Here is a 12,728-nt window from a genome sequence, read left to right on the forward strand (position 1 = left end):
GGGGCTGTGCTGGGTCAGTCTGTGTGGCCACAGGTCCCCGGTAGGAGGGCTGAGAGCCCCTGGGGAGGGGAGGGGACTCCTTCACAACTTCTGTTGTCAGAATCCTGACAGTGACGCTGGCGGGCTCTGGGGCGGGAGGGGCCACGAGGCTCAGAGGTTGGGGCCCGCTGAGCAGTGCAGGGACACGCCCCGCCCCAGGACCTCCCGGCTCGGCCCTGAGAGAGAACTTGCTCTGGGGAGGGAGGGTTGAGATGAAGTCGCTGCCTGGCGAGCATGGCCTCAGCTCTGCAGGATCACGCCGGCCTCGGGCACCCCACCCCCCTGCCCTTTTTCAACAATGGCAAAACGTTTAAGAAAGAAATTAAAAGGCCATGGGAGACTTTATCACGGAGATGTAAAATCATCTGAAAAATTCCACCTCTAATGTTGAATCATCAGGACAAGTTCCAGAAAGCCTGCTCTCCAGCGGAGGCCCTGGTGGGAGACGGGACACACAGACTTACGGACCTACGGAACCGCCTCTCAGCTGGGTCAGAGGCGGAGGGTCAGAGGGCGGAGGGGAGGGACCCCCGCACCGCCTCTCAGCCGGGTCAGAGGCAGAGGGTCAGAGGGCGGAGGGTCAGAGGGCGGAGGGGAGGGACCCCGCACCGCCTCTCAGCCGGGTCAGAGGGCGAGGGGAGGCCGAGGGGAGGCCAAGGCTCCCAGCTGCAGCCAGAGGCGGGTCAGAGCAGGAGTCACGGTGGGGACCCAGCAGGAGGCCAATGGCCCAGCCACTCAGCTCCCTGCAGCCCAGGACCGGCCAGGTGGGCGAGGTGTGTGGAGGCTTCCTGCTTCCTCAGTGCGCTGCCATCCCTCCCGCTGCCATCCCTCCTGCTGCGAAACCCACAGCCCCGCAGTGGCAGCCAGGTGCCCGGAGCCTCCACTGGTGGCAGGTGCCTGTCGGTGCCCCCACTTCACAGATGCAGAAACTGAGTTTTAGAGCCGCGCCTACTGGCAGGGTGAGGTCTCGCTTTGGGGCCCTGGGACTCCATAGACCCTCCTTCTGGTGGCCCCTTGGCCAGCCCCCAGCCGCTGGGCTCCCTCCTTAGAGAGGCCAGAAGCCCCAGCGCCCGCGCCCACAGTGGCTCTCACTGCGCAGAGCAGACCCAGGACCGGGGAGGACATCAGGTGAGAGACCTGGAAGTCGCCCATGAAAGGCCGGTCCTAGCGCCACAGGAGGTCTCAGGTGGAAGGCCGCCCAGACCCAGCCATCCCTGCCCCAGTCTCAGGTCAGACGGAGAACGCGGCTCACTCTCGGCTTTTTTTCTTCCACTTTTAATCACTTCACTGTATAGCTCTAGCAAAGAAGGCTGGTGTTAAGAGCATAACCTCAATGAATTTTCATACTAACAAAGTTCATAATATGTTCTTAATATTTAAAATCCAGTCATTCAATTTTTTTCCTTTTTTCCAACACTTTTTTGGTGAATTTGCGATTTATGTTTTAAATAAATAACGCCGGTTACAGCAAGAGTCACGTGCACAAAGCTAGATCCTGCCAGATTCCTTTCTACTCTGCGGCCTTGCTGGCTCGGTTTTCCTTCAATTCTCTTAGTTAGCCACATGGATTCCTGTTCCCAGCAACCAAAGACTCCAAGTTCGTAGAGGCCTTCCTGTGTGCCAGGGACAGCACACAGGACTCTGCACATAGCATTTCCTTCCATGCTCAGGACAACCAGGCGCTGCAGGTAGCACACTGCAAACCCATTTTACAGATGAGAAAACTGACATATTGAGCACCTTCTCCAAGCCATGTAGGTGGGGCCATGATTCCAGCTAAGGCCTAGCAGACTTCAAGTCCATATTCCCAAGTATGACACATGCTTTCCAGGCAGCAGTGCAATGAATAGAACATGGACACAGTGAAGGGGGGCCCAGGGAGGGATGCGATGAACTCAGCTTATGGCTCGGGAGGAAGAAGCTGCCAAACTGAAACGCAGAGGAGTAAGTGTCGCGGGACAGTTGAGCCGAGCCTTAAAGAATGCATGAGCTCACCAGGTAGCAGGGAGGAAGGGCCCCAGGGGAGGGCATGTTAGCCAGACCGTCCTTGCTGGTCTGTGAGAATTTAAGGAACCAGAGCGGGGAGCTGGGCGGCTGAGCCCAAATCACCTGTGGCTCATCCAGCTCTGAATGGACATCTTTGTGCTCGAACCTGGGCTCACCTTGCCCCGAGGCCCGGGCCCTCGGCTGCCGGGTTCCCGTGAGCAGGCCCCACCCCGTTCCCGCTGCTTCCGGGCGCTGCGCCCGCTGCTTTCCACCTTTCTGCCGGCATCCGGTTACCTGCCCCCTGAATGCTCAGTCCCCTCTCTCCCTCAAGGGGACCATGGTCATGACCTCGCATTTCTGGACGGTCCTCTGGGAGACCAGCTCCCGAGGGCACCCATCAACACCCACCAGGAGTGGGAACAAGCTCTGGGGCCTCTTCGCCAAGGGAAACGGACTCTCCCAGACCAGAACATAAAGCCTTTGTTTCAGCGTTTTTGGCAGGAGGATTCTGTTTCCTCCCTGCGCTGTGGCCTCCCTCTGGGGTTCTGTGCAGGGGAAGCCCAGGTGAAGTTTCAGTCTCCGAACAAGCCCAGGCTTTCTGGCCAGGGTAGGACTATGTTTTGGAGACGAATCTCATGCAGCGTAACGAGTGTCATTTCTTGAGAAGAGCCTTTGCGTGGGGAGGTTGTGTCTCCACTTGTCATGCTCCTCCATGCGCATGCTCCCCCTTTCCTGATGGGACAGGTGCTCACCTCATCACTCCTCAGTGATAAGAGCACCCACCTCTATGACGTGCAGAGATGGCTTGGAGGGGGCAGACCTGTCAGCCAGATGACAACACCTGCGTGTCACAGGCCAAACACTGGTCGTTTGGCACGGGCTGCCCACCAGCAGTCTCTTACACGTGGCTGGCCGATCTTTCCATCGGTGGCATGTACTCATCGTGGTCAAAGTCAGCACCGTGGATTTGAGGGGATGCTAATTTGAACCCCAGCCCCAACACTGATGGGCCCGGGGGCCGTGGGCCAGCTGCTTGGCTCTCCCACAGGAGGAGGGAGCCGCTGTTCTGTGTCCACAGCGATGCCGCCTGTGGCCGCCGGCGAGTGCTGGCGATTCGTGCTGTGCTGTGTTATCTCTCCCGAGGGACTGTGACAGAAGGTGTGGGCTTAGCTGGGAATTCCTTTAAAACGTTATAAAAACAAGAACGGAAATTCCAGGTATCTTTCCTAAGCTCTTTCTTTCAAGGAAGCAAAATGCCACGGAAGTGCCCATTTAACACAGACCAGGAAAACAGTGCGAAACAAAGCTGTTCTGACCGGCTGCGGCTTTCCTTCCGCACGGAGCGTGGTTTCTTTGTGTGCCAGGCTTTGCCATGTCCGAGTGGCCTCTCAGACAGGAGGTGAACGCATTCTGAACCATGTTGAGTTTGCGACCAGCGTCCAGGGAGGGCAAACTTAAAGGCCTCATTCCAGGTGTCACTCAGCCCCTGTGGGTGATCGTGGCCACCCCTGCGGCCGCCTGCGCGGGTGGCTTTCGGTGAGATCCTGACCCACCCTCTGCGCGGGAGGCCTGTCCATTGCTGTGAAGGCCCTGCAGCCGGAGCCTCCCTGTGATGCTGCCGAGAGCGGTGTAATTGGAGCGTGTGCCGCTTCCTGCAGGCTGCTAAGCTGCGAGTCCCGTCCGTTCCCTTTCATCCCTGGGAGGAGCACAGTCTCAGAATCCCCTGCCAGAAACTTCCCTACGTCTGTCCGTTTGTCGGTCCGCATTTCCGGGCACAGCAGGAGAAGGGGCCCTCGGGGAGCCTGCAGGAACCTGCCTGCTTGCTCCGGGAAGGGCTGCCGACCCAGGGAGGCGCCTAGCTGTGACCTGCCCCAGAGGAGGGGCCACGGTGAGGGGTCAGAGTCACAGGTGATTCCAAGTGCCTGCTTCTTCCCTTCAAAAAGGCAAACCAGCCTGCTCCTCGGTGGGAGGAGAGCAGGGAGTGCGCCCAGAAGGAGGCAGGGAGGGGCAGGAGGGAGAGTAGGCTGGATGGGGAGGTAAGGGCGGGCCTGGGGAACGAGGATGAACAATGCGATCCCCACCCCCAGTGCTAAGTGAATGGGTCAGCCCCCAGCCAGACAGCCCGACAGCCCCACATAGATCCCATGACGAATGTTTCACCCACTGACCGTGTGGTGGAGGCGGTCTTGGTTATTTACACCCTAAACATAGTGTTTACCGAGGGCTACCTTACAGGCTAACCCTAACCTCTGACACCCCGTTCCCCACCAGCGCCAGCCTGAGGAAACAGGCCATGGGGGCGGGGGGGGGGGCAGTGAAACATTCAGTCCAGCTGCTGTCACTCTTCTATGTAGGCATCTCCTTAAAAAGCAAGTCACAGATGCCAAAACTGGTTTGGCTCAGTGGATAGAGCGTCAGCCTGCGGACTGAAGGGTCCCAGGTTCTATTCCGGTCAAGGGCATGTACCTGGGTTGCGGGCACATCCCTAGTGGGGGGTGTGCAGGAGGCAGCTGGTTGATGTTTCTCTCTCATCGATGTTTCTAACTCTCTATCTCTCTCCCTTCCTCTCTGTAAAAAATTAATAAAATATATTTTAAAAAAAAGCAAGTCACAGAGTAACAGCAGCTAATTAAAAATATGAAAGCTAATATAAAACCAATATCGGCCACCCACGTGTAAGAAACTGCTAGTGGGCAGCCCATGCAGGACTGAAAGCCGTTCCCACCATCCTTCTAGCCCGATGAGCACTGCGAACATCGTGCCCTTTCTTTCCGTCAGGCTCCGTGATGCAGTCATGGCGCATCCTGCTGGTCTCTGCTCCGCTTCCCCGGGGGCACTGCGAGCGCCTTCCATATTCTCCAGGGTCTTCACCTGGTGGGCTGTATTCCATATATTTGTTCTCTTAAAAAATTAGGCTCCCCTAGCCGGTTTGGCTCAGTGGATAGAGCATCTGTCCGCAAGCTGAAGGGTCCTGGGTTCCATTCCGGTCAAGAGCACGTACCTCAGTTGCAGGCTCCATCCCCAGCCCTGGTTGGGGCATGTGCAGGAGGCAACCAATCAATGTGTCTCTCTCACATCGGTGTTTCTCTCTCTCTGTCTCTCCCCCTCCCTTCCATTCTCTAAAAATCAATGGAAAAATACCCTTCGGTGAGGCTTGACAAAAGAAATATTCGGCCCAACGATGGTCATGATGCTTCCTTGAGTTAAACTCTTTCTAGAAGCCCAATGTTCCAGAACCAGGCAGGGGGCGCTGGAAAGGCTCCCAACCATCTTTCAAAGATGCTGTGTGCAGCTCCTTCGAAAGCAAGGTAGCCCCCCCCCACTTTCCTACCAGAACTCCCACTAACATGGGGCATCTCAGGCCGAGTGCCGCAGTTGTCTGTGCTTAGGGGCACCTCTTACAGCCCCAGGGCAGAGAAAGGTGACTTGGAAAGAGAAGGGGAAGAGGGAGGAGAGAGGAAAGACCAGAAAGAGGAAAAAACAGCAGGAAGTATTCAGAAGAATGGGGTGGAGGATGCCCAGCTTTTGGCTTTGTGTGCGGCTGGGTGGTACCAACCCGAGCTACCTCCGCTTGCCCTCCCCGGGTTGGGGGCGGGGGTGGGGGTGGGGGTTTCCCTGTAAGGTCACGCCAAGTCCCTAGTCTCCTATTTAAATGCTTGCTCACTCAGTGCCACACTTTTCAAATGCTCACATCTGGGCTGCATTACCAAAGAGGCCCATGTGTTTGGGAAGTTAATTTACAGCAGCAGATAACGAGGCCGGCCTGGAGAAGTCCCCCAGCACCCGGGGGGTGGGGACTCGGGCAAGAGACTTGGTTACGTGAATGATGGGGCGCTGTGCACTGTCTCCTGCAGGATTTAGCACACGCGCTGAGATGGCGTAACTGAAGGAGAGACGTGGTTTAGTGAAGGGAGAACCAGGTGCCTCATCCTAACTGTTCTTTCCCTGACGCAGAAGCAGCACGTTTCTGAGCTGCTCCCTGCATCCCCGGCTGGTCTGCAGGACCCAGTGCTGAGCGCGGGAATCCCTGAGACAACAGTTAGCCCAGGGCCTGGTCCCCCGATTAATGCTACGTTTCAATAGAGAGGAAAGTTCTGGAGAGCACGTCTGTAGGGTGGTTGCCTTTTTCACAGATGCTACAATGAAAGATGTGCTATTTTATTATGTTTGCATAATACTATGCAAAAGCATTTTGTATCTCCTGATCTCTCTTTACTTCTCACACCCGACCTGCCCAAGCCCATGTCCACCACCGGCAGGCACTGCGCCAGAATCCGGGCCAGGCCGTGGTGGGTCTGGGGACCTGGGGTGGAGGGGGTGGCTGAGTCTGGGAAAGCTTCCAGGAGGATTCCCGTGTGCCTCGCCCTTGCAGGAGCTCTGAAATGCCAGGTACTTTTCCCTCTAATCTCTCTTACTAACGTGAGCAATTATTCACGTTGAAAATGCCAGAGCTTGCTGACCCCTCCTCCCTGTTGGCATTGGATGTTTCCGGTCTCCGTGCGCATCAGCCCCGCGGCGGCCCAGGCCCAGTGCGCGCAGCGAGGCTTGCTGACCGGAGAGGCCGTGACCTTACTATCTCGAGGGCCTCGCATTTCCAGAGGCTCCGACAGAACCAAACCTGTTGCGGGTCTGTCCTTCGGTGAATGTTTGGTAAATAGGCAACCTAGAGGGTCAGTGCTGTTCCCACCGGGGTGAGCGTATCCCCATCAGTTACTCTCGAAAGAGGAGGCCGAGCCCGAAGGCAGCGACGTCACTGGGTGAGGGCCACCGAACTGGTAAGACCTCCGGGAGCTGCGTTCCCTCACTGACCTGGGTCAGCTCTGCAATTGTTTGGCGTGTGTTTTCGCTTGATCATGTCTTTAATTAAATTGGAGTAGCAATAAGTACTTAATTGGAATAATAATAAAGACTATTATGACCTCACTGTACTGTTGGGAGGAGAATTAGGTGGGTAATTAAAGCCTTGATAAGGACGTTCAGCATGAAGTAGTTGGGAAAGTCTGGCCCAGCGACTGTGGGCGCCCGGAGATAACACTAAGGAAGCGCTGAGCTTCGGCATCTCAGGAACCTGCTCCCCACAGAGAGGGCGGCTCTACTGGTGTGAATGACGCTCAAGGGAAGACGGTTTCCTCCCTGGTATTTTGAGACCAAAAATAGACCAGGTATTAGCAGTCAAAGAACTAGACCGCAAGCCTGGTACCAGATGTGTGGCACTTGCTGCGTTCTCTGAAGATGAAGGTAGAGCACCTCCGTGAGCTGAGCCGGGGGCCTGCAGCTGAGCCAGGGTCCTGCAGCTGAGCTGGGGGGGGCCTGCAGCTGAGTCGGGGGCCTGCAGCTGAGTCGGGGGGCCTGCAGCTGAGTTGGAGGACCTGCAGCCGCAGCGCCTACCTGGCTGGGAGCTCAGTTATGGAAGCTCAGCAGTAGGTTTATACCCAATGAAAGATCCCCAAGTGAAAACGAAGTCACCAAACAGCTGTCACCCCTACTTTTCCCTAAGAAGAGGAAAGAATTAGGTGAGTAATTAAAGCCTTGATAAGGACGTTCAGCATGAAGTAGTTGGGAAAGTCTGGCCCAGCGACTGTGGGCGCCCGGAGATAACACTAAGGAAGCTGACGGGAGAGGCCGTGACCTTGCTATCTCGAGGGCCTCACAGAGGAAGAAGCCTGGGGGAGAGTAATTTTTACTTTTCACTCGGTGCTTTCATTTAGTTTGAAATGTTTACCGGGATAATGTAATTCTTTGTAAAAAACCTGACATACGTACGCTGAGCCATTTTCCCTAAAAAATGCACGATTAAAATGTCCTTCTCTGACCCCTGCTTAACTGCTAATATGCATCCCCCCCCGCTTGCTGGCTGGCTTGTTTGTCTCTTTCTCCATTTCCACGGACACAAGCACTCGAGTCACACTCCTTCCAAGAAAATCCCATGTTTTCCTTTAGAATCCCTGTGTACTTCTCCATTCCAGCTACGCTCCTGGACAAATCTCCGGTATGCTACCCCTTCTGGGGGCTACAAAGGTAATTTCTGGTGGCAAGAGAGCAATTCTAAAATAGACTTCAGAGTGGAAGGCAAGAATCAGATTGGGAATTGTCAACGCTTCGTTTACTGACTACAGAGTAGATACCATCTACAATCACCATCAATTCATACATGAAAAAATCCTTAAAAAAAGGGAGGACATATCATTACCACACTTTTAGATTTCATGGAATACATTGAAGTTGAAGAAAAAAGTGTGGAAATCAACATAATTTTGCCAGGTAATCAGAGTATAAAACTCCCACAAGAAAAGTAAGGAGCTTCCACTATCATGTCATAAAACAAAACGTATTTCAATATCCAAAAAAGAACATAAGCTCAGACTAAAAGGACATATTTTAGGCTGGTATAGATTTATGAAAACATATTTAGATTTATGGCAAATCTACTATCTTAGCTTGTTTTATCATGTTTGGTTTCAGACCAGAAAAATAAAATTTATCATCAAATTCAGGACAGTGGGGAGAGGGGCTTTCAGCAAAATTAATAATGTTTTATGTCTTAAGCTAGGTGCAGAACATGGGTGCGACTGTTCACAACATTTGATTCATCTTAGAGTGTGAATAATTAAAATATATTTATTGATTTTTTTATAGAGAGTGGAGGTGGGGAGAGAGAGAGAGAGAGAAAGAGAGAGAAGAACATCGACTTGTTCCATTGATTTATGCCTTCTTTGGTTGATTCTTGTATGTGCCCTGACCGGGGATCAAACCCAAAACCTTGATGTATCGGGGCGACACTCTAACCAACTGAGCTACCCAGCCAGGGTGAGTGTGAATAACTAATGTGAAAAGCTATTGCATCCTGGGCTGGTTTTAGGAAATGATTGACTTAGCGAATGCATCCACGTCAGGAAGAAATAGCAGAGCCCCACCCGTGACTGCGCGACTTGCCCACGCAGAGCGGCCAGGCCAGGGCTCGGCGCCCTCGCAGCCGCCGGCCTGCAGCTGAGTTCAGGTTTCCACGCTGTGCAGACCATTCTCTCAGCGAGCATTGGTTTGCATTTTATCTTCTGTTCAAGTTAAAGGCGTGAAATTATATACATTCAATTATTTCCACAGTCTCTAGAAAACACTTCTACAGAAAATGTAATAGTAAATGTTTGTCATATTTCAAATACAAAAAGTCCTAAAGCATGTTAAATCAGAAACAGGTTTAGGTATCAAAATGCACTACCTATATTTTTCCAGCTTTAAATTGATCCAAGGTGTTTTGAGTAGTACAGGGAGGTGATGCTATCCTCCATTTTCAAAGAAAACCGTCCTACCCAGTACTTACGGTAACGCGGCCCCCAGACGAGTAATATTTTAGTAGATGGTTTCTTTTTTAATTCTCGATCTCTGGCTACCAGCATTCTTTCTTTTTTGAAGGGAGGTGGGGGTGCTAGGTGTGTCTGGGGATACATACCTCACAGCAAAGTGCAAAATGGCTGGGCCTGGTTTCTTGGGCAAATCATGGTCCAGAACCCGGTGATCTAACTGCAGCCAGTTCTGCTGACCTCTGTGAGGGCAAAGTGAAGACAAAGGATTAAACAGGAGTCAGGAAGGCTCAGTCATCCACGGCGTCGGCAAAGCTGTGGAGAAGCCGCTACTCCAGACACTGGCGGCAGGTATCTCCCCTGGTGCACTGAGTAATGAGGGCATTTTAGCAATTTCTGCCAAAGGAGAGCAGCACCTGCCCCGAGTCAGCATCTCCACTCCCAGGAGCTTGGGAAGATGAGCTTGCACGTGTGGAGCGTGGTCTGCATGTACAGTCACTCCCTGTAGTGTTGTTTGTAACAGTGACAAGTGGAACACAGTCTGCATGTACAGTCACTCCTTGTAGCGTTGTTTGTAATAGTGACAAGTGGAACATGGTCTGCATGTACAGTCACTCCCTGTAACAGTGACAAGTGGAACACAGTCTGCATGTACAGTCACTCCCTGTAACAGTGACAAGTGGAACACAGTCTGCATGTACAGTCACTCCCTGTAACAGTGACAAGTGGAACACAGTCTGCATGTACAGTCACTCCCTGTAACAGTGACAAGTGGAACACAGTCTGCATGTACAGTCACTCCCTGTAACAGTGACAAGTGGAACACAGTCTGCATGTACAGTCACTCCCTGTAACAGTGACAAGTGGAACACAGTCTGCATGTACAGTCACTCCCTGTAACAGTGACAAGTGGAACACAGTCTGCATGTACAGTCACTCCCCTGTAGCGTGTTTGTAACAGTGACAAGTGGAACACGGTCTGCATGTACAGTCACTCCCTGTAGCGTTGTTTGTAACAGTGACAAGGCTCGAAACAACCAGAATGCCTAACAGGATATTGTTTCACAAATGAACTTAACCTGAGTGATAAAATACAATGCAGCCATACAAAAGATTGATACCATCTTTACAAACTCATTTTGAACAATATCCAAGATACGATGTTAAATGAAAAGGCAGGATGCATACAGTTGAGCACAGTAAATCACCATTTTTAAAATTAAAACCCAGATATACATATAGGTGTGCATGTATATATATATATCTCTGAGAAGATAAACAAGAAATAACACCAGGTGACATTAAGTATATTAATCTTTAAATTCTTATTAAGTATAAAATCTGAACTATTTTAGATAGTCATGAAGGGGAAAACTTGATCATTTAATGAAACCAGACAGACAACTATACTATAGCTTTTCTTCAAAAAAATTTTTAAATTGATTTTTAGAGAGAGAGGAAGGGAGAGGGAGAGAGAGGAAACATCGATTGGCTGCCTCCTACACGTGCCCCAACCAGGATCGAGCCTACAACCTGGGCATGTGCCCAGATGGGGAACTGACACAGCAACCTTTTGGTGCATGGGGATGGCGCCCAACCAACTGAGCCACACCAGCCGGGGCTCCTGTAGCTTTTTAAATCTACAGGGTGACTACTCCCTGGGTGCTGCTTCTGCATGTAAGTATAACATGAACTTTCTAATATTTAAGCATATATAGGGTGGGCAAAAGGTCTACAGTTGTCCACATGGAAATAATACAATAAACATTAAATAATAATACAAGAACAAACTCTGTGTTTTGCATACTCACAGTTGTAAACCTACTTTTCCCCCACCCTCAAGTAAATATTTGTTTACTTAAGGGCCTCACCAAGTTTATGGGTATAAATAGCTCTTCCCGACCTTTGACCTCCAAGCAAGGCAAGGACGGCCACACTGGCTCAGGACTGCTTCCATGACGGTCTCAGAGCTGCCTGACCAGGCGATCGTTTTGGGCTGTAAATTCCAAGAGGGCACAGACCTTGTTTTGCTTGCTGACACAAAACTTAAGAACATGCTGATAGTGATGGGTGTCAAATGAGAACACAATCAAGTCTATAATGGTCCAGAAGACATTTTCCAACCTATTCTGGTATTGAGTAAACAATTTTTTAAAAATCAGAAACTCTAAGCTGTACTTATTATAAATATAGAGGAAAAGTGGGCACAAATAATATTAATATTAATAATTACAGCCACTCTTCATTGAGCAGCTGCTCTGAGCCAGCCAGGCAGGAACTTCTTGTGTATGGATGTTCTAATTAACAGTAACTCGGCAAGGAAAGCAGCAGAGCTGGGATTCCAACCCAGGACTTTCCATACAGGGAAAATGAGTCAGCTTTTATAATAACTTTTGGCTTGATGTCTGTCACTTATAGTTTTAACAATGAAAAAAAATATTTTTGTTTCTGTAATTATAAAATAAGGCTTCTGATAACTGTTCCTAGCTTTCCTTGGAGGAATATTATGAAGATAAATAAACTGATATAAATGATCTAGGAAAGGTTTTTAGAAGTATTGGTGTTGTATGTAAAGATAATATAAAGATAGAGGACTGGAAGTTAAGGGTTTCTTACACTGTATTTTATCAAGTTTAGGATGGCACTAAATTAAAGTTATATCCCAATTTCAGAGGGGTTAAAATGTGTCGTAAAGTACATAAAATATTGTGCAGTATCAGATCTCAAAAGTTTTCTTGTGAACATGAGACTCCCTTTGAATTGTCTTTTTTGCTTTTACATAGGAAAGATGTGGCATCATTAAAAAGCATAATGTAGTCCTGGCTGGTGTGCTCAGTGGTTAGAGCATCAGCCCTCATGCCAAAGGGTCGCAGGCTTGATTCCCAATCAAGAGCATGTAGCTGGGTTTCAGGTTTGATCCCTGGTCCAATGGGGCGTGTGTGGGAGGCACATCAATGTGTTTCACATCAATGTTTCTCTCTCTCTCTCTCTCTCTCCCCCCCTTCCTTCCACTCTCTAAAAATATCAATGGAAAAAATATCCTCCAGTGAGGATTAACAACAACAAAAAAGCATAATGTATATTTATATGAACTTGCATGGAATGATGTCCAAGAATGAATAAATCAGTTATACTAACCACAGAAGCACACTCAAAACACTATTATATATGGATGAAACTTCTTGGATATAGTTCTGGAAAGATATAAAACACATTGCTACAATCAAAAGAGAATGGCTTCAACTATGATATTAAATGTTTTTATAAGAAGATATTCATGAGAAACCAAGATGGCGGCATAGGTTAACGCCGGAGTTTGCTGCCTCGAACAACCACTTCAAAAATACAACTAAAAGACAGGACGGACATCACCCAGAACCACAGGAAGGCTGGCTGAGTGGAAAT

General features: G+C 50.4%; 1 protein-coding gene across 1 annotated transcript in view; it reads right to left on the reverse strand.

Moving 5' to 3' along the window:
* The window catches only part of FRMD4B (FERM domain containing 4B), a 122,097-nt gene that overhangs the window by 97,188 nt on the left and 12,181 nt on the right, over positions 1–12,728 (reverse strand). The window contains exon 3 of the mRNA XM_014542553.1: positions 9,473–9,565. Coding sequence (XP_014398039.1) covers positions 9,473–9,565 — 93 coding nt within the window. The remainder of the gene's footprint in view (positions 1–9,472; positions 9,566–12,728) is intronic.

The sequence above is a fragment of the Myotis brandtii genome, unplaced genomic scaffold (genome assembly GCF_000412655.1).
Source record: "Myotis brandtii unplaced genomic scaffold, ASM41265v1 scaffold1080, whole genome shotgun sequence".
Classification (NCBI taxonomy): domain Eukaryota; kingdom Metazoa; phylum Chordata; class Mammalia; order Chiroptera; family Vespertilionidae; genus Myotis; species Myotis brandtii.